Consider the following 21,169-nt stretch of genomic DNA (forward strand, 5'->3'; position numbering starts at 1 on the left):
ATTTCGTACGCTAGGAACCCGGACTGATTTTCTCAGCCCTGCTCTTGCTGGACACTTAGGTTTTCTCCAGTAGTTCTGCAGTTAGATCTCTGTGCTAAGGAGCCCATAGCTAAGTCTTCGTACACACTTGGGATTCTTTTCTGTAGGGTGAATTAAGACAGGTCCACTTTGCACCTTGAAGGCTGGATGCAGGTTTGTGGTAGGGCTGTGTCTGGGGGCGTGGAGGTCTTGGGCGCCGAGAGCAACCCCCTCCTCCATAAACTGCTTTGCGGTCAGAGGATGAGACAGGGAGGGGTGCCCACTGGAGGGCTTTGCCAGGAGAGGGGTTAAGGTGCCGCCATCCAGGCTGGTACTGGAAGCCTTTAAGCTCCTGTGGGGGAGGTGGGTGGAGGCGAAGGAGAAGGTGGCCTGCACTCCAGGCTGGCCCATGGTGGTGGCGCCTGCAACCCCGTAGCCTGTTCTGCTTCCGCAGAGGGGCCTGGGGTCGTCCGTGCCCATGCTCGGGGGTCAGGCCAGGAGCGCATCCTTGTGATTTGGGGGACAGGGTAGTGAACTCTCCCCCACCCCTTCCAGGGAGCCGGGCTGAGACTGATTCTGTGCTTCCAGCCTGAGACTCCCTGGGGGTGGGGGACATCTTTCATCTCTAGGAAGGGGGCTGGGAATGATACCGGCATCGAGTAACACCCAGATGAGAGAGCAGATGCCAGAGCCCTGACAGTGACTGTTTCAGCATTTCATAATGGAGAAACTACACACCCACGAAGGAAGACAGAATGGCATGCCTGCCCACACATACTCAGCCCCTAGATGCCGCGGCTTCCAGCCCTGGGCCACCCTGGAGTCATCTCTGCTCCCACACACTTCCCCCTTCCAGGCCTCATGGCACTTCATCTGTGGAGATGGTAGTACAGCCATGCCTCCTTTTATTGTGCTTTGTAGGTAAATTCTGTGTGTGTGTTTTTCTTTCTTTTTTTTTTTAAACAAATTGAGGGCTTGTGGCCACCTTGTCTTGTCAGATGATGGCTTGCATTTTTTAGCAGTAACGTATTTTAAAATTAAGGTACGTACGTTTCTTAGATATAATGCTGTTTCACTCGTAACAGGCTACCGTCTAGTGTAAACATAACATTTATATGCACTGGGAAACCAAAAAATGTGTGTGACTCACCTTGTTGACATATTTGTTTATTGTGGTGATCTGGAACTGAGCCTGCAATTCTGGGGAAGTATTCTTGTTTATATTCCTGAGAGAGAAGGCGTGAAAAAAAGAAAAAAAAAAAGAATTATCTCCACATCTAAAACTTAGCAGTATTCTTTAAAATTATAGCTATCCAGTCAGTGTGTTGTGTTCAGGTTTCAATTGTTTCATACAGGTCAAAAATAAAATTTAAAAAAAATTTTAGTTTTTAAAATCAGAATTCAAATGAGGTCTACGTGATGGGATGTCTTTAATGGGCTGATGTCTTTCTCAAGTCTTCTTTAGTCGGTAGTATTGATGTTCATTCATTGTCTCTCGGGCCAGATGTTGTGCCTCTTTGAGCTCTCTATAATGATCAACACATTTTTTATCCACCACCCTCCTCTAAATTGGTAGTTGTGTCTCTAGCCTTGATCTACTTTAGCTTCAACTACCCCCACCCCTGGAGTAGGAAATGGCAACCCACTCCAATGTTCTTGCCTGGAGAATCCCATGGATGGAGGAACCTGGAGGGCTACAGTCCACAGGGTCGCGAAGAGTCCGAAAGGACTGAGCCACTTCGCACAGCACACGCCCACCCCGCCCTGCTGCCACCGTGAAAGCACTTTGGAGAGGAGGTTGGAAACTTCTGCTGGGAAGCTTGCATTGTCTGGGACAATCTCTTTCTGCTATCTTCAGTGGCTTTGAGATAGCAGGACTTCTCATCATAAAAACCTTTCATTTTCACCTGGTTACAAGTGGTGCTGAGTGAGTGAAGAACTTCCAGTCTCAGGCCGTTGTTTTTCCTTATTCCTGGTTTTTGTCCATAGTAGTTGCTTTTCCCTATTAATCTTTTAATTACATGGGTAGTATACTTTTATTAGAGAAAATTAGAAAACAGGCATAAACAAGAAAAGTATGAAATTAAGACTGCTGAATTTTATCACCTAATGATAACTCCTAAGATTTGGAGTATATCCGTTCAGACTTTCTTGTGTGTGGGGGAAAAAAAAAATATATATATATATATATACACACACACACACACACACACACACACACGTACACGTGTATGTACATCTGTGCTACTGTTAAATGAAAGGTGGGACTTTACACATGGGTCTGTTTTCGCCTTGTGGAATCTCCATAACTTCCTTCCCAGGATCTGTAGGGAGGGACGTGGTCTTTCTCTCTGTCCCTCAGTGGTTCACACCAGGCAGGGTGTGGGGAAGGACAGGCGGCCGCGGGTATAGCCCAGCTGCCGAGTTTTTCAAAGGAAATAAGGACTTTTGGTTGGCAGGGCAGTTGCTTTCACATCTGTTCTTTTAGGAGTCTCTGCAGTTGCTCAACACCCTGTGACCGGGCCTACCCCTTTCCTTGTCCAAAGTCCTGTCCCAGAGGCCTGGCAGAGGCTGGGGCCGGAGGTGGTCATGGGAGCCAGCCCCCTGCCTTCTGGTAGGCTGTGCCACCCACAGGATGCACGGTTGTTCATCTTTCCTTGTCTGGTATTGGACCTGGGACAAGCAGCAGCTGTTTAGATCTCTACACAGGCGGGACAGTGGCTAAGGGAGCTGACTTTGGGAACAAAGATGCTGTTTACTTCTTAGCACATGTGTTTTTTTTGGAGTGGTTTGGTAGTTCACCCCAAGTCGCCCCTTAGGACCACCACTGATTAGGAGTGAAGGCCCTTGTTCCATCTTGTAACTTGGAGGATATAAGTGAAGGAGTGAGCCAGAGCATCTCCATGTTTCCCGCCTGAGCAGGGAAGGGATCTTAGCACATCTCTGAGCCTGCAGTCAACCCAGAAGAGATGAAGGCAGAGGCGCCGGAGGTGAGTCGCTGCACTGGAATGCAACCCCCTCGGGCCGCAACTCATCAGTGTGAAGAGTCCATCTCGGAGGAGGGTGAGTGACACAAGCTTGTGCCTGCCTCAGCGAGGCTGTCTCCTTGGGGATCTCACTTTGGTCCCCCTGGCCCAGAGCGTGGAAGAGCTGAGGGCCTGAAGGAGGGGCAGCCCGGAGGCCTGATGCCAGTACTGGGCCAGACTGCTCTGTCCTCCAGGCCGGGTGAGTGCTGCTGTCTGCACGGAGAGTGGGCTCTGTTTCTCTGCTCTGCATTCTTGTTAGAAGACTCTGGGGGCAGATCAGATTGGCAGAAATGTACAAAGGGCTCTTGAGTGCCTGGTGCTTGGAGGGGGATGGTCTGCTGGAAGAGAAGAGGTGACCCCTCCCCCTGTCACTCCCGATCAGTAGGGACGCTGCAGTGACAGCGCGTCAGTGCAGTCTTGACGGGGGCTGGAGGGTGCGCTTCCGAGGTGGCTCAGACGTGTGGGTGGCAGGTCGATGGTGGCTGTGGGCAGGAGGCCTCAGTTCTCACCGCAGGACTGCTCAAGTGTCCTCATGACATGCTGGCTGGTTTCCCCTAGAGTGAGTAATCCAAGGGGGAGCAAGGTGGAAGCCGCAGTATCTTTCATAACTTTGGAAGACAAGCATGTGATGTCTACGGCATTTTGTTGGTCACCCAGGTGATGTGGGAGGGCACCATACAAGGGCATGGACACCAGGAGGCAAGGGTCACTGGGGCTGCCTACCGCTGTGGCCCCAGCAGCTTCCAGCTCTTATTCTCCCAGCCTAGTGAAATGAGAGCATCATTTTTTTTTTCCATTGAGTTCCTACAAAAGTCCCAGAATTGAGCATTTAGAGTCACCTGCCCATTCCCCAGTGGACACTGACCAGGAGCCCCCCCACCCCCTCGCCAAAGGGCTGACTACCCGTAGGAACAGGGAGCTGTTACTGGAAGTGGAAGCTATGGAAGGAATATGGCAGTGTGTATCCTCTAAGGAGAGCCCTGTGGTCCAGAGGAGGTGACGATGGGACATTGCTTCCGGAAAGGTGGCATTTGTCCTTGTCTTGGCAGGATGAGTAGCATTTTAACCATCCCAAGTGGCAGGAAGGCCTGAGCCAGGGCACGGCGGGGTGAGGCAGCTGGATCGTGGGGTCACGGGAGATCAGGCCGCAGAGATGACTTGGGCCAGGCGTGGGGGTGGGTCAAGTGGAGGAGCCAGGATTTGACTCAGGAGACACCGAGAAGCCGTGGAAGGTCTCTGACCAGGGCAGGCATGCAGTAGAGCCAGGATCTGGAGAGCACCCTCTGTCTGGCCTTCCTTATCTTCGGCTATCATTGAGCACTTGCTGTGTGCCCTACACACCTTTCTCACTTAACCCTCACAGTCTCCCAAGGCACTGGATGATGTCACCCTGACTTTACGATGGGCCAAGGTAATGCAACGGGGCCAAGGTCACTCGATGGGGACTCTGATTGCAGAGCTCTCGGCCTCTTGATCCCATATTCATGGGACAAAGGACTGTATTGAGAGTGAATCACCAGCCTGATTGCTTGGACCCTTCTCAGGGCTCCTCTGGGGTGTGGTAGCTCTCGTGCGGATGGTTTCCTTGTCCGCACTCCCTCCCAGACATCTGCCTGGGGTGCTCTGGGGTTTCTTCCCTAGGGGGAAGGGCTTGACATCTGGGTTTGTCAACTGGGGCCAAACTATTTGCTCAGCGCTCGGCGTTATTTGTCTCTTGGCCGACTGCCAACCGTGTCTGCCTTGTTTTTGCTGCAGTTCTATTCTGTCTTGCCCACCGTTTCACGGCTTGGCCACTCTCTTGTGTGTGGACTGGTGGCTCCCACGCAGCAGCCAGGCACTGAGTGGGCCATCTCCCTAGCCTGAGACACCCTTTTGTGGGCCTCTTCCTCCTCTAGGTGGGTGAGGTCTCTGTCCCCTGAGCTCTGGACCGTGTATCTCACCTTCAAGGATGCCCCTCCCAGATCTTAGTGCCTTGTCACAAAGTGGGCCTGGCAGGGGGTGTGTCCAAGTCACGCTTGTGTCCCCAGCACCCGAGAGGGGTCCTGCCCACAGGGAGGAGGGGGGATGTTGCGGAGTGAGAGGGGAGGGGTAGGTTTTGCTGAGCGCCTGGCACCTTGAGTGAAGGAAAGCCAGCCTTCCCTGCCTGAGGCTGAGGAAGCCCACAGCTGCCGCTCCCGGGGCGGGGGGGGGGGGGGGGGGCGGAGGGGAGTTTCTCCAGCAGGAGCAGCCTGTCTCCAGGGAAGCCGTTTGTTCGTTGCCCCTGGGGAGGGTCACGATGTCAGTGGTTGAAAGCACCAGCTATAGAGTCAGACAGACCTGAGACTCAGTTCTGGCTCTTCCCGTTCTTTTTTTTTTCCAGCTGTGTGTGCTTGAGCAAGTGAGTAGCCTCTCTGAGTCTCAGTTTTCTCTCTACAGAATGGGCATGATAGCAGGACCTCCTCCTGAGGCTGGGCGTGGTGCCCAGCACACTGTTTAAATGCTGACCCCAGGTCCTGCCTGCTGGGACCTCGCAGCTGGTGTGAGGGTGGGGTGCCAAGTGCCCAGTGACTGGGGCTCAGGGTGCCGCAGGCTGGCAGGGAAGAGTGCCTCCTCTGAGGAAGGAGCTGGAGGGGAGACCTGGGGAGGGCAAAGGCTGGGAAAACTGGGCTCCATTCTCTTGTCTGGAGGAGCCCACTCCAGTATTCTTGCCCAGAGAATCCCCTGGACAGGGGAACCTGGCGGGCTACAGTCCATGAGGTTGCAAAGAGTCAGACACGACTGACGGATTTAGCACACCCTTCTTTGTTATTGAACAATACGGCTTACTGTCAGGATACAAGGTAGAAAATGACCCCAGGTCCCCATATCACATGTTCAGGGGACTCCCTGCGGACCAGGAGGTGCTTCCCCCTCCATCTGGGGCCGTCTGTGCACCCTGCTCCCTTCCTATCTCCCGCCTCACCGCTGAGCATCCCACCATTCCAGAAGGGAAGCTGAGGCCTGAAGTGGAAGGGGAAACTGGAGCCTGATGCGTGGCTTCCAGGGACGCAGGGGTGCTGGGGTTGTCTGGGGGCTCTTTGGAATAGGGATTCCAACCCCGGGCCTTAACCTCGGCCCCTGGCCTGGCCCCAGCACGGGGCGGGGTGCAGCTGTGAGATGGAGAGGTGGCAAGCCAGACTGGAGACCTTTGACCTTTTAGAGAGGGATGAGGCCCCCTCACTGTGTGGGTGAGGAAACTGAGGCTCAGGGCCCTGTGTGAGAGGCGGAGCTAGGAAGAGGCTCCCTGGCAGGCTTCTGTCGCCTCTTAATTGCTCATTAAGGTGCTGCTCACCCCCTGCCTCCAGCCAGCATCACCAGGCTTCTAATGCAGGCTTTGGGTGCTTGTTTTATTTTTACTTTATGAAAATTGTTCCAGTTTAAAGCTTCCAATTTCCATGAGGTCATTGGAGCTGAGAGCCTGGCCTGACGGCTCCCCCCGACTTCTGTCGAGGGCTCTTGCTGTGGCTGGGAGAGGGGCTGAGCTGAGGGCTCAACGTTAGCCTTTCTGCTGCTCCCACCACCAGAGCAGGAAGTTGTGGGTCCAGATGTGAGTCACTCTCATTAGGTAGCCGGTGGAAGGAGCCTTCACGTGTGTGAGTCTGGATGCTGGCCAAGGAGGGGCAGGCGACGGTCAACTCTGAGCGGGCTCTGACCCTGGCCCAGCTGCTGGGGGACCCCTGGAAGAAAGCCAGGTAAAGAGGACAGAGGGGATGGGGCGCCATCTGTCCTAGAAGCCTGGGGCCCCTGGGCAGCACCCCTCCCCACGAGGCAGGCCTGGCCGGGGCATGGGTGGACACGATCTGGACTGGCGGTAGGGGAGGCCTTGGATGGCCAGGTGTGGGGGCTCCTGGACAAGGTCACTGACGTGTCTCAGCCTGACAAGAAGCTGCTGTTACAGCTGTGGTGGGGGTCATTTGGCTCGGCCCACCTAGACTGCCATGACCCACAGACTCTCAGGTGTCCACCTTTCTTTTCAAGGTTGTAGCTATACATTTACAAGTACACTTTACTTTTCTCAGTGAAAGTAAAAGTGAATGAGGGAAGAGCAATTGAATTTATTTTGTTAGATTGAAAAAAAGAACAGAAATAAACCAAAGCCACACTCTGAAAGTGACGCATGCCCGAGAGACAACCAAGACGCCTCAAGAAAGTGGACGGAGCAGCCTCTCCTTCCCTCCAAGTCCTCTCAGCCCAAAGCTCTGGGGCGAGCAATAGGGACCATGGGGAGTGGGTTCTCCTGGATCTTTCTGCCCATTTATCCAGACACAGACACAGGGCAAAGCAAGCCCTCTTGTCCATGTCATCACATGGGGGTCAGGACAGCAGGCCCTGCGGGCTTCTGCCGCCTGGCCAGCCCCTGAGGGAGAGGATAGGGAGGGGGAGAGAAAGCGGAGGGCTGGGCTTGACCTCCAGGAGACAGACCCCCTGGCCCCAAGGCCTGGATGGACGGCCGCAGCCCAGACTGGCTTTGCCTGCAATAGCTGTGTGACCGTGGGCTGTCACCGGCTCTCTCCACCACGGACATGTGAGGGGTGACTAGACCACCGTTCCTAAGGTTAGGGAGGGAACTGCTCCTCAGCTGCTTTTAGCCATGTGGATGAACGTGCTTAAAATGTAGGTATTCGTTTTAATGTGTTTCAGGAAAAAAAAAAAAATCTGTAAATAGGACCTGTTACTTCATGCATGTATTTTTGGCTTGGACAGGGCTAAAGAAGACACAGAAATGAAACGGGGAGACTTAAGAGGAAGTGCAGCGGGGTCGGCTGCACAGGAAGTGTGGGCGTCCAGGGGTGCGGGGTCTGGAAGGCTCATCTGAGAGCCCTGGTTTCTGACCCGGCCGCGGGCCTCCCCCTCCAGACGAGCCCTGGGCTTCCTGGAGTTTTCCTGTGGCTCCGGGTGTGGGGGAGGAGGACTCTCAGGTTGTGCCGTGTCTGCCCTCAGCGGGGAAGGTGTGAACTTCGTGGGGGAGTCTCCAGGGGTAATTCGCTAAAAACAAGTGACTGTTTGCTGGCGACCATTTTCCCAGGGGTGAGGTAGGGGGTGAAGGGCAGTCGTGGGGCCTCGTTGCCAGAAGTGGGTATGGGGACAGGCAGGCTTCCTGTGGGCCCTTTGGGGATGGGGGCTGGTGCAGTGGGGGTGGGGGTTGGGGGCAAAAATGGGGTTTCCAAAAAGCCAAAGGTGCTTTTCCAGAGGAGACAGAGGCCCGACTTGATGTTGCTTTGAGGACGGGTACCTCTTTTACAGTTTGTAATTATTGGTTTAACCCATTCCCTGACTACCCACCCCCTCCAACCCCCACCGCCCGGTGTGGTAGTGTCATCTGCCTCCTGTTTGTGGAGGGCAAGCCCGAGGTCTTGTCCTGAGTCACACAGGGAGTCAGTCCTCGGGGCTTCCATTGGCGTGCGCTGCCTTCAGGGCGAGCCGCCACGTTTGAGGCCTGGTGTGGGGGTCGGGACGCTGTGCCTCGTCTTTGGAGGGGCTGGTGGGGGAGCGCGGCCAAACAGGCTCTGGGTGGCTTTGGAGGGCCGGTGGGGCGAGCCTTTCCTGGCAGAGGGTCTTGTCTGCCCCAGCTCGGGGTGCCCGGGGCTGAGTCAGGGCTCTCGCCTCGGCGGGGCCTGCGTTCCTGGACGCGCGCCGGCGTCCTGCCTCCGTGGGGAGGTGCGTGACCCAGCCCTTGGCATTTTCCGTGACTTGCCATCCCGGCATTGCTGGGTCACCAAGGGGTGGCCGGGCCTGTCCCTCGCCTCTCTCCTCCTGCTGTGGGCACGTTCATAGTGAGCTAAAGGCAGGCATCCACATCTCATTGCCTAGGCTGAGGTCAGTGCTTAACTCGGCCGGGAAAGTTCAGGGTCTCTGAGGAAGCCGGCAGAGGGGGTCCCCCCTTCTGAGTCAGTGTGGCCACGTCCAGCCTTTGGTGGGGTCAGGTCTTGGGGATGAGTAGGAAGTGCCAACGGCGTTTCCTTTCCTTTGAAAGGCCTCAGTCGCCGAGAGCTGGGAGGTAGTCTGGCTCGGTGAGTGAGGCCTCGGTATCGGGTCCAGACCCCTGCCTCCAGGCAGAGCTGGATGAAGGCTTGGCTTCAGTACCCCTCCGCCTTCTCCTGGCAGTGTACAAGATGAGCAGGGGATTGAGCTAGTCTCCTGCATCTGTGAAATGGGTCACACGTGGTACCCAACGTGCTGGGTAGCTGTAGAAGTAAAGGAAGGGGCGTGCATGGCGTGGCCGGCATGGAGAGGCCACTGCCCGTGCAGAAGTGTTTGCCGTTGTTACTGGCGTGCAGCTGTGTTTGGGGCTCTCTCCCCCGTCCTGCCTTGGGTGGGAGGGTGGGCATCCTTGGAGCAGGGAACCCGGGAGGGGAGGGGGCTCTGGGCAGGGCCGGCTGAAGGGTATTGCTGAGGGGCCTCCCTGTAGCCCTCGGGGTAGTCACAGTCTCTGGGTTCTCGGTTTTCTCCTCTGTAAAGTGGCAGCCCCCAGGCAGGTTGCTGGTAATCTTAAAGGCCTGAAAAATGCTTCCCAGGCATCCGAGACCAGCAGACTCAGGCCTCGATGTTCCCGGCAGTGGCGAGCCCCCCTTCCTCTGCCCGAGGGGCCCAGCAGCTCTGCCCCCGCCCTCCCAGCCCAGGCTCACTTGTGGAGTCTTCACTCGCCCGCCTGTGGTTCCTCCTGCCATCACCTTCCAAAGAGGGTGGCCCGGTGCCCACCTGACAGCCATCGGCATCCAGCGCAGCCTGCCATAGCCCACGGATTTCGCAAGGGGCTCTGTCATGGCCAGGGCCTTGCCCAGTGCCCGCGCAGGCCTGCGGGGCCGCGGCACCTCTGCTCCCCACACACCCCTTTCCCCACGTCCCCACCCACTGCGCCTCCAGAAGAACAGGGCCTCGGGGTTGGGGGGGCGGGCTGAATGAGCCCCCTTTGTGAAAAGTCACCTTTTCACCGAAAGATGGCTGAAAGTCGCCTCTCTGGCGACCTTCTCCCCGTGACGCCCAGGGTCGCCCTTTCTCCGTCCGTCTGCTGATCTCTTTGATGGTCTTGCTCCATCGGTGTTTTCTGAGCAGAGTGCTGTGCTGGGGGCTAGACTGAGCCCACCCTGGGTGAAGGGGGGCCGGGACAGCTGACCTTGGGCCTGGAGACGAGGCCCGTGGGGTTCCTGCATTCCCCTAACACACAGATGGATCAATTCCTCCTGTCCCGTTTGCGTTCAAACCCCTTCTCCTGGCTTTCGCCCTTCCCCGCCCCCCAATCCTTGCCCCCACCTCTTGTTCTGTCTGCTAAACTCTGGGCCTGCCCCTGACCTGAGCAGCAGCTGCAGCCTCCTCTGCGCAGAGTGCTTCCCCACTTCAGCCCCCTTCTCATGCCTTGAGTCACCTCTTCCCGCTTCAGGAGTCCTTGAGGTCAGGAGAAGACGCGGGCACCGGGAGCCCCCACCCCCTTGCTCCCTGCTCCTCTTTGTGCCTCTGTCCGCCCACCCCCCTGGACCACGAAGGAAGTTACCTGCAGCCGTGACTGATGGAAAAAAACAAACTGAGGCCTTGGTTGCGGGTACCCTGGTCCTCAGACGGGATCCTGGCCCCCAGGCCCGCCTCCTCTCGCTTTCTGCTGAGCTGGGCTGGGGGAGTGATGGAGGCAGGGTGCCTGTGACCCAGGGGGAACTCGTGCCACTTGTGGGTGGGGAGCAGCGAAGCGGGCCTGGCTTTCAGGCATCAGGAGGCCCCCAGGGGAGATGCAGGCAGTGGTGCCACCCCCCACCTTTGGGACCCAGAGTACTGGGTGAAGGGCTCTGTCTTCAGGATCCGAGCCTCCTTGCCCTTGAAAGTGGCTTAGCTCACCACCTCAGGTGCAGCCGACTTGGGTCCGGGGCTCCTGCCATCACTGGCTGGCCAAGTGGGGGGAGGGCCAGGATCCTGGGGTGTGGCCCCCTCCCTACACCGGTGGGGAAACAGGCCCAGACGCTGGTGTGCTTCCCCGGTCAGAGCTGTGCTGGAGGCGTTTCCCCTGGCCGCACTCAGCGGGGAGCTGTGGCTTTGGGCTGGCCAGCCCATCTTCCTGCCTCAGTCTCCCCATCTCTGCAGTAGGCAGATTGACTCTGCCTCCCACCCACCTCCCTGCCGTGCGGGCCAGGGAACCCACGGGTCTGCCCATTCCTGCTCCCCGAGCCCTACTCCTTGGCATCTCCTTCAAGCCCCCATCTGGCTCTGGGAGGAGGAGCTCTTTGAAGTTGGCTGGAGGCATTACTTTAATGGGGCCCTGGCCTAATGGGGAAGCATCTTGTTTTGAACACCCAGACTCCCTGGAGCCGCTGCCCAGGTTCCCTGGGGAAGGGGTGCCTCTGCGCCTCCCAGGCAGGCCTGGGTCAGGGGCTGGCACCCTGGGATCTCTCTGCCAGTCTGCTTTCTGGCAGGGGAGTGAGAGAAGACAGGAGCTGCCTTTCGGGGGCTGACAGCAAGTGAGGTTTTGTTGTGAGGTCTTTGTTGCAGGCACCCTGGTCCTCAGCTGTGTTCCTGCCCCGCAAGGCCCACCTCTCTCTCTCTCTCTCTTCTGGGCTGGATGATGGAGTGGGAGTGACATCAGTCTCTCCAGCCCACCCCTTGTGTGTGGAGCTGTCTGGGGTGGCCCCAAGCAATGGCACTCCCTGGGTGCCAGCCTCTTGGGTCAGGCCCCTGGGCCTTAGGTACCATCACATGTCCATCCTGCAGATGAGGAAACAGAGGCCCAGAGAGGTTAATGAATGTGCCTCAGGTCACTCAGCCCATCTGATGTGGAGCTGGGGTTCTAGCTTGTTGGGTCTCAGAGCTTGTGCTCTCGACCACTAGGCTTTCCTGGGCTCACAATTGCCCTCGCCCACCCCGGCATTTCTCCGCCTCGAGGGGCTTATGTGGCCCACGTCTAGTCTCTCCCCTCCCCCAGCAGGGGCTCACAGGGACCCGGCACCCATCGTGTTTGTTGTAGCTCCAGCGAGCACCTCACCTGGTACCTGGTGTGAGCAGGAGCCCAGTGAGCACCCGTTGGGTGGCAGCACACGGGCCTTGGGCTGAGGTAGAAACAGCACCACAAGGTCAGCCCCCTTCCCCGTGAGAAGTTTCTAGATATTATAAGGAGTTTTCATAGCCATTAGGTCATTTCACTGCCAGAACAGGCCGGGAAGCCAGGGAATGTATTTGTTCCATTGCTCAGGTGAGAATCGGGAGACCTGAGAGGCAGGTGACCTGCCAAAGCTCATGCAGACAGGACTAGTGACACCAGGCTTGGGGCCCAGGCTCCGCAGTTCAGGGCAGGCTGTTTTTGACTCAGTTCGTGAGTTTGGGGTATGAGTGTCCTCTGTGTGCCAGGCAGTGTTGGGTCCTGAGAGCGGGGCAGTGTGTGGCCAGACACCGGCCGACAGGCCAGGATTTCTGTGCTGTGGTGGGACACACAGGCTCTGAGTCCAGATTGGGCAGCCCTCCTGGAGGAGGTGGCCGCTCAGCCTGGCTCTGCAGGGCATGCAGGAGTTTGCCAGGCAGAGGGAGCTAGGGGGTGGAGAGGTAGGCAGCTCTCTTAGGCTGCCTGAGCCTGGAGACAGAAGGGTGGGGCTTGTTTGGGGAACCGAAAAAAGTCAAATCTCACAGCCACAAAGAGGGCCTCAGGAAGCACTGGAGGACCGTGTTGGGCAGGGGTGAGTAGGACGGAGCTCATTGTCCGTGGGGCGAGGTGAGGGGAGGACTTGGGGAAGATCCCAGGGGAGGCTTGGGTTTGGCGGGGCATGTGGCTGCCGTGGACTTAGGCTCCATCACGGCAACTGCCAGTGCCCAGGGGAGCCTGGCTCTGGAAGACCAGTCTGTGAAGGGAAGGGGTGGGCTAGGAATGGGGGCGCTTGGACTCGGGGGAGAGCCGTGGGGAGGGGCTCCTGAGCCCCTGTGTTTGCGGCTCCGGAAGCCGGGCTGTGGTTTCAGGGGGTGTGGAGGAGGTCGGCTATAGCTGCTTCCCTTGCAAAAGGGCTCTTCCGGGCTCCGGGCTGGGCTTTCACCAGGCAGCCCTCCCCCTTCTCCCCCCTGATGTGCCCCCTTGACCTTACACCGTTCTCAGGAAGCTTCGAGGAAGGGGGGTCTCGGCACCTTGGGTGAGGGCTGGGCTCTCTGGTGGGGGTCTCTGGGCAGTGGCTTCGGGAGCCGGACTCAGCAATGATGCCTCGCTGGGCTCCGTGGGTGCAAGGGGAGGCTGCAAGCCCCGCAGGGCCTGCTGATTCTGTGTGGGGGTGCCTGTCCCTCTGCCTGTCCCGCTCACCTCTCTGCAGCTAACTTTTCTGGTCACCTGAGCGAGGAGGGACCTCGCAGGCCCTGGGGGCCTTTCCTGCCCTGGGAGGAATCAGGCCCAGAGAGGGCTTAGAGGCAGAGCTCCTTAGGTCTGTGTCCCTTGCACTGCTTTGCTTGCAGCAGGTGGGGAGACTGAGGCAGGGGCACTTTGAAGCAAGGCACGGGAGAGGCAGGGAGTAGGACAGGAGGGTCTCTCCTGGTTGGTTAGTGTTCTCTTCCACTTTCTCTTCCCCAGGGCGGATTGTTTCCCCAGCTGGAGACTGCCTGAGCGCAGGGTCTCCTCCCGTCTTCCCTGTACCCTACCCTGAAGGTCAGACTTAGGGCTGGTCCCCGTGTGCCCATCCAACCCAGCTCAGGGTCAGGTGGTGGTGGGGGAGCTGGGCCCCAGCCTCAGGGAGCTCCCAGGCTGTCAGGAAAGGGGCAGACATTGACCTCTGTTCATGATGCTTCTTGGGGGAAGGTCCCTGAGTTGAGATGTTGGAGTCAGCATTTCCCAAAGAGGATTCATTAGAGATTTAATGAGAAAAGAGCCTCATGAACCAAGAAGACTGGCAAGTGTTTAGCCGTGTTTATTAATTCAGCAGCTTTGCTTTCTTACAGGGCTTCTCAGAATCTGTAATCCACTAATGGCCATGCCCTTCTCCAGGGCATCTTCCTGACCCAGGGATCGAAACTGGGTCTCCCACATTGCAGGCAGATTCTGGGTTTTCCCTGGTGGCTCAGTTGGCAAAGAGTCTGCCGGCAATGTGGGAGACCCAGGTTTGATCCCTGGGTCGGGAAGATACCCTGGAGAAGGAAGGGCATGGCAACCCACTCCAGTATTCCTGCCTGGGAAATCCTGTGGGCAGAGGAGCCTGGTGGGCTACAGTCCATAGGATCGCAAGAGTCAGACATGACTGAGCAACTAAGTCTTGGGTATCTTTAGAGAAAGAAGAAGAGAATGGTAAGGCCAGTGCTGCCTGTGACTAGGGACTGGGCTGTATGAGGCCCTGCGTGCACGGCTCCGTGTGCATGGCTCTGTGTGTGTGTCTTTCACGGCCTTGTGGTTGGACAGAGCACACATCAGGAGATGCCCATGTGGGGCTTGGAAGGAGCCTGGGCCTTGGAGCGGGCAGCTCAGAGTTCGCATCCCAGCTAGGAGGCTTTGGACAAGTAGCTTGCGATCGCAGAGTTGGTTCCCCTGGCTGAAAGTAGAGTGAGAGCACCCCTAACCCGCCCCGGGGGCCAGGAGGCAGGGACTTTGCCTGTTTGCAGCAGGTGCTCAGAGGCTGACGGGTCAGGGACGCCCATGGGCTGGTTTCCTGCCCTCTGTCTCCCCGTCGGGTTCGGGGTGTGCAGAGCATGCCTTGAGGGAGGGGTATTGTGCTTTCTCTCCTCTCCGCAGCCCTAGAGGCCTTGGGGGTGAGGACCTGGTGCTGCCTGGAGGCTCTCTCCGGCTCGGGCCTACCTTCCTTGATCCAGTGGACAGGTGCTCTCTCGAGCCCAGCAAGGCACCGGTTAGAGAGTCAGGTTATTACCCCATTTTTTTTCAAATGAGGAAACTGCAGCTCAAAAAGGATAGATGACTTTTCAGGGTCGTGACGAACCTGGGGTTCGTTTTTATGTTTTTCTTATTTTGTTTGTGTGTGTGTATACTCAGTCCATCGCTCGTTGTATCCATTTCTTTGAAACTTCATGAAATGTACCAGCCAGGCTCCTCTGTCCATGGGATTTCCCAGGCAAGAATACTGGTGGGGGTTGCCATTTCCTATTCCAGGGGATCTTCCTGACCCAAGGATTGAACCTGCGTCTCTCCGTCTTCTGCATTGGCAGGTGGATTCTTTACCACTGAGCCACCTGGGAAGCTCTTTGATTTATACACTCTATTGAATGTTTGGAAAATCACATGGACAGAGGAGCCTGGCAGGCAACACCCCATGGGGTCGCAAAGAGTCAGACATGACTGAGCGACTAACACATACATTTATGTTTGGGGTATTCACATACGTGTTTATATATCTGTGCACACACACATATACACCCACTCTGACAAACCTGCCAGGAACACATCTATGTTAATATATTTAGAGTATCACTTCAGTTATCAATCGCTTTATAGTGCCCTTTGAGTTTCTCCTTGATTTTTTACTTTATGTATTTATGAAAAACCTCTTTTTGGAGGTATGAGTGACATACAAAAAGCTGTGCATTTTAATTGTGTACTACTCGATAAGTTTGGAGATATGTATACACCCACGAAACCATCACTACAATCTTTGTTGTGTGCCTGTCCCTCACAGCCCAAAGTTTCCTCCCCACTTTTAATTTATCATTATTATTTTTATGCTGCTGCTGCTACTGCTAAGTCGCTTCAGTTGTGTCCGACTCTGTGTGACCCCACAGACAGCAGCCCATCAGGCTCCCCCGTCCCTGGGATTCTCCAGGCAAGAACACTGGAGTGGGTTGCCATTTCCTTCTCCAATGCATGAAAGTGAAAAGTGAAAGTGAAGTCGCTCAGTCATGTCCGACTCTTAGCGACCCCACGGACTGCAGCCCACCAGGCTTCTCCGCCCATAGGAGTTTCCAGGCAAGAGCACTGGAGTGGGCTGCCATTTCCTTCTCCAATGCATGAAAGTGGAAAGTGAAAGTGAAGTCGCTCAGTCGTGTCCGACTCCCAGCAACCCCATGGACTGCAGCCCACCAGGCTCCTCCGCCTGTTGGAGTTTCCAGGCAAGAGTGCTGGAGTGGGGTGGACACAAAATCTACATGTTGAAAACTAAGTATCCAGTGCAGTATTGTTAACGATAGGTACTGTGTATACGATAGATCTTGTTTTTTTCTATTGAAAACTTTAAAAATTGCACAAGCTGTATTATAACCATAGAAATAGAAGCTGAAAATGAGAAAGTTTGTTCACTCTGTTAAAGCAGTAGTTTTGGTGTTTCTATGTCCTGGTTCAGTCCTAATCCATTCCAGGCGTGACCTTCCCCGTGTGGATTTTTCACAGGATGCCCTGCCATGGTACAGTTCAAGCTGCTGTATCTTTTTGACAGCTGCATAGTATTCTACCATAAGAACGTATTGTGATTTATCTTCTCCAGACTGATACACACATTGTTTTCAGTCTCTCCTACTAAAAAATAATGCTGCAATGAATAATCTTGAGTATAAGTCAAATTTTACACATGTGAAAGTGTTTGTAGGATAAATTACTTGAAATAGGTTTGCCAGGTCAACAGCTGTGTGTGTACATTAGTCACTCGGTGAGGTATGAGTAAAATGCCCACCCCAGAGGTGGTGCTGAATCTGATGCCTGCCAGGGTGAAGTCTGCTTCCCCCCAGGCTGGCCAACACGGATTTGTGAAATGCTTTGATCTTTGCCAAATAGATATATAAAAATGGTTTTCCATAGTATTTTAAATTTTCATTTCTCTTATTATGGGTGAAGTCAGTTTCTTTCCAAATGTTTGAAAGATTTAGATTGTCCTTCTGTGAATTTTCTGTTCATACCCTCCTCCCATTTTTCTGTTAGGTTACTGTTCTTTTTGATTTGTAGGAACTCTTTACATATGAGGGAAATTAGCTCCTTGGGATAAAAATTGCAAATGTCTCCATAATCTTTTGCTCATCTTTTGATTTTGCTTTTGATAGCTTTTACTATATAGAAAAAAAATTTTAATTGTAATGAATTTATCAGTCTTTTCATTATGACTTTTAGGTTTCATGTCGGGTTAGAAAGGACTTAGTCACTGCAGCCTTATTTGAGAATTCTCTCATTGCTTCTTTCTCTTTGGAAATCATCCTAGTATAAATTATGACTCAAGCTTTCTCTCCCTCCTCTGGGTTTTGCTAACTTTTTCAACAGGCAACTAGCAGTGCTGGAGTTAAGACTTAAACCTAAATCTTTCTTGCCGTCTCCAGGACAGTGGCTACTCTGGGTTAAATCCACCATTACCAGTGGACCCACTGGGTGGGTCATGGGAAGCACACTGTTCTGACTCCTTGGGCAGGACTAGCACCACATGAGGTCTCTGAAGGCCAGCTAGACTTCCCCTTTCTGTTCTTCCTTATCAAGGGGAAAGGGAACAGGAATGAAACATGGGCATGAAAGTGTTTTAGTCTAAAGGGGGAGCCTAGTAAAGGTAGGGCTTAAAGGAATGAATCACTAACGGTGGAATTTCAGGCAAGAGTGCGGAGAAAATATAGCTGTTCTTTCCGATATGAGAGCCTGGTTGAGTAGTCAGTCAATCAACACTGCTGCCTGAACACCCACTATGTGCAGAGCCCTTTGCACACCTGGGGGGAGGGGGCACTGAAGTCTCTGCCTTCTGAAAACTTGGGCCTGGAGCCCAGTCTGCTCTTGGCCTCTGGCCTGGGTGCTGGCACGCAGAAGGTGTTGGTGCACATCTGCTGAAGCCCTGAGTGCGTGAATCTCTGTCAAGATGAGTGAATGAATAGATGGACTCTTTCCAGGCAGTCCCTACCCCTCATTAGAATTGGTGCAGGAGATGGCAGGCCAGATTTATTATCCCTGGCGGCTGGAACCTTGGGGCTGTTTGTGTTTTAGAGATTGGCTAGGTCATACCTAATCCATGGAGAAGCAGAAGGGCAGATTTCAGGAACAAAGAACAATTCCCAACCCCACCCCTAGGATTAGCCCTCTGGGGCCAAGTGACAACACTTCTTTTTGTTGGGCCTCTGCGATCTGACTTAAGTACTTCCTTTGCGAGAGGGAGAACCATGGCCCAGATCGGGTAAGGGTCACAGAGCATGTTGGCAGAGCCGGGGGGCTGGGACTCAGGTGTCTGGACCCCAGGACTGAGTGGCCGCCTGCGCTCCCTGGAGGCTGGGTTGGAGTCCGCCTGCGGGTCTTGGGGGGCAGGGCTGGCTGGGGACTTACGCTGTTGGGGCTTTTGGCTTCTGCTGCTGCCTGGTGGCACTCTGGCGGTCACCGGGGGTGGGGAGGTCAGGTAGAGGGTTGTCAGGGACTCTGCCCCCTTTGCACCTCGGTCTCTCTTGTGGGGACTAATGGCTGGGCTTTCTCAGCTCTAGGACCTGAGCTTGCTTCTGGGCACATGTGCTGTTCTGTCCTCGCTAACGTGGCCTGTTGGCCATGAGGACCCGTGCCTCACTCTCCCCTACCTTGGCCATCAGCTTGCTGGTGAGAACACAGTGTGGAGCCTGAGAGCCTCTGCCGCTCACATGGGCAAAGGCACAGAGCTGGGACTCGAACCCAGGCCCCCTCCCCCCCGGGCGCAGATCACCTGGCGAAGGGGTGCCGCGGCAGGTGCTGCCTGTCCTGCGGGAGGCCTTCTTGCCTGCTTTCACCATCTTATGCCTTAGTGCCAACCCCCACCGAAGCCGCCCTGCCTGCTTTCTGCCAGCTTTCTGCCAGGCTCAGTTTGGCTCATCCGTTTGTTTGTCCCACAACCACCCGCCAGGGTCCAGCTGCAGGACATGGACTCAAATCCCACATCAGTTTGGTGAGGCAGTGCGGGGATGTTTGAGAGGCTTCTTGGAAGAACTCTATAGGGACAAGCGCCGGGAGAGAATGGTAGGCAGAGGGAGGTTGGGCTCCTGCACGAGCTATGGCTTGGAGAGGGTGCCTGTTTGTGCTGGGCCTGGCAGAGCGGCTACTGGCTTCCCCTCACAGAACTCAGGGTCTCCTGAGGGAGGTGACATTAACGTGATCAGAAAGCCTGCCAGTCACCTGGCGCTGGGCTGGAGGGCACTGGGCTGGGGGGCTCCTGCCTGCCGCAGTATGGTCACGTGGGCAGAGCGTGGGCGCAGGGACGGGTCCAAGAGGCCCAAGTGGGGCCTCTCCTCTCCTTAGGCCTGCCTGCCTGCCCCGCTTCACACCCCGAGGCCCCACTTCCCCTTTCTGGGGCCACCAGGCCCTGCGCAGCAATGGGGCCTGCCAGGGCAGGGCCAGAGGAAGCCGGGCTGGGTTCCTGCCAGTGCTGCTTGGGTGAGGAAGTGGGTATCCTGTCTGTGTCTGTGAAAGCTGGGGTGGGCTAGCACTCCCCCAGGGGTGTGGTAGGGCTGGGAGGGGGCTGCGAGATCAGCCCGTTCTGCTGGGGAAGGGTTTCCTGAGCACCCAGAGGGCCAGTTCCTGCAGTCATAATTTGAGGTCCTAGCGCCCTCCTTCCAGCTCCTCTAGCTGAGGAATGTGGACCCCTGCCCATCAGTATTTGACAGGAAGACCCCAGTCCTGTTTTGGTTGCAGGGAAGGGAGAAGACAGTGTGTGAGGGTAGCTCAGAGGGCTTCCTGGAGGATGAGGCCCTCCTGATCTTGCTGGCTATGAGGACGCTCCCTGGCATGGTTGCCTGATCTTGCCCCTGGAAGGCAGAGGGAGGGACTTTGACAGAGTCCACTTTGCCCCCCACCCTCTCTCTGGAGCCTTGAAAACGGGGAGGGCTGGAAGGGGTTGGCATTTGGAGATGTTCTGGGTTCTGCGGATATCAGTACTGAGAGGGAGATGGGCAGGACCCTGGATGGCCTGTATTCAAATCCTGGCTCTCTTTTACTAGCTGTGTGACCTCAGGCAAGTAACTGAATCTCTCTGTGCTCAGTTCCCACATCCATAAAAGAGATACAGGAGTCTCACCTACAGGGCAGGCATGCGGATTCAATCAGACAGCGCTGGGCACACAGTGAGCACCCAGTAGATTCCCTGATGGTCTGTTCCGCTCAGTCACAGGCCCTGGGGATGCAGGGAGTGCGGAGCCCACCAGGGCCACTTGGGGGAGCAAGTTTGATTCCCCGGCTGCCACTTTCTGCCTAAGCATATCCCTTGGCTCCCTAACTCCTCTTGCACAGGAGTCTCTGGAGGGCACTGGAGAAGAAGCAGGGAGCACCCGGCCTCTTGCAGCCTGGGGCCCCCTGCTGCTCCGGCCAGTCAGGGACCTGGTGGCCAAGGTATAAGACCCAGGGTTGGGTGGGGAGGGTTCCCCGGAGGAGGTCTCAGCCGGGACTGGTTGTGTCTCAGGGGCCTCCTCCCACCTCTGAACCAACTTTTCTTGGCTTGGATCCTCAAGGGGCCATGAGGGCTTTCCAGACACAGCACACTGGGGCAGGAGGCCTAGCATGGACCTTGGGACTCTTGGTTGCAAGTGCCTGAAGCTCACTCTGGCTTCAGCTGTAGCGGGGCGTTGATTGTCCCTTGTGAGTCAGCCTCTTGGGGTTGCTTGCGCCTCTGACAGAGCTGGATCCGGGGGCCCCGGGGCTATGCGCAGGGCTCCGTCTCTCTCCAGCTCTCCATGTGGGCTTCCTTGCCACATCTGTCACTGTCTGGCTCCCTTGGCTGCCAGCTCAGGCCACTGGCAAAGCGAGCATCTTTCCCTCGTGGGCCAGCAGAAGTCCCGACGAGGACTCGCACTGGGTTTGGTCCCACGTCCGTCCCAGGTGGCGCTAGTGGTAAAGAACCCACCTGTCAATGCAGGAGACGTAAGAGACACAGGTTTGAGCCCTGGCTCGGGAAGATCCCCTGGAGGGGGCATGGCAACCCACTCCAGTATTCATGCCTGGAGACTCCCGCGGACAGAGGAGCCTAGAGCAGTCCATGGGGTCACACAGAGTCAGACATGACTGAAACGACTTAGCACGCATGCACACACCATCCTTAAACCAGTCGCTGGGGCTTGGGAGAGACTGTGCTGATGAGCCAGACCTGGGTCACGTGCCCCCTGGACTGAGGGCTGGGGGAGGGGGAGAGGAGCGCACCTAGCAGGAGCAGGAAACACCTTCCCACTGGACCCTTGGGGCCTCCCCCTCCTTTGTGAGAAGTGGCCGTTCCCCCACCAGCGTTGCTGTGAGGTGGGAGTGACAGCGAGGGGAGCCTGGG

General features: G+C 56.0%; 1 protein-coding gene and 1 long non-coding RNA gene across 24 annotated transcripts in view; one reads left to right on the forward strand and one right to left on the reverse strand.

The window, feature by feature from the left end:
• ADCY7 (adenylate cyclase 7) overlaps positions 1 to 21,169 on the forward strand; it is a 64,485-nt gene that overhangs the window by 8,157 nt on the left and 35,159 nt on the right. For 2 of the 23 annotated variants that reach the window (XM_042231586.2, XM_042231587.2), the window contains exon 1: positions 2,311 to 3,081. The exons of 10 other annotated variants lie outside the window; for them this stretch is intronic. In XM_042231586.2, the coding sequence (XP_042087520.1) occupies positions 2,988 to 3,081 (94 nt within the window). In that variant the 5' untranslated portion in view covers positions 2,311 to 2,987. 11 more of the 23 variants (XM_042231593.2, XM_060397925.1, XM_027977823.2 and 8 more) reach the window with 9 other exon arrangements.
• Positions 7,098 to 10,256, reverse strand: LOC121816476 (uncharacterized). The gene is made up of 3 exons (XR_006056092.2): positions 9,987 to 10,256; positions 9,689 to 9,788; positions 7,098 to 9,247 (listed from the first exon to the last, which is right to left on the reverse strand). It is a non-coding gene; the product is annotated as an uncharacterized LOC121816476 (long non-coding RNA).

The sequence above is a fragment of the Ovis aries genome, chromosome 14, assembly GCF_016772045.2.
Source record: "Ovis aries strain OAR_USU_Benz2616 breed Rambouillet chromosome 14, ARS-UI_Ramb_v3.0, whole genome shotgun sequence".
NCBI classification, from domain to species: Eukaryota; Metazoa; Chordata; class Mammalia; order Artiodactyla; family Bovidae; genus Ovis; species Ovis aries.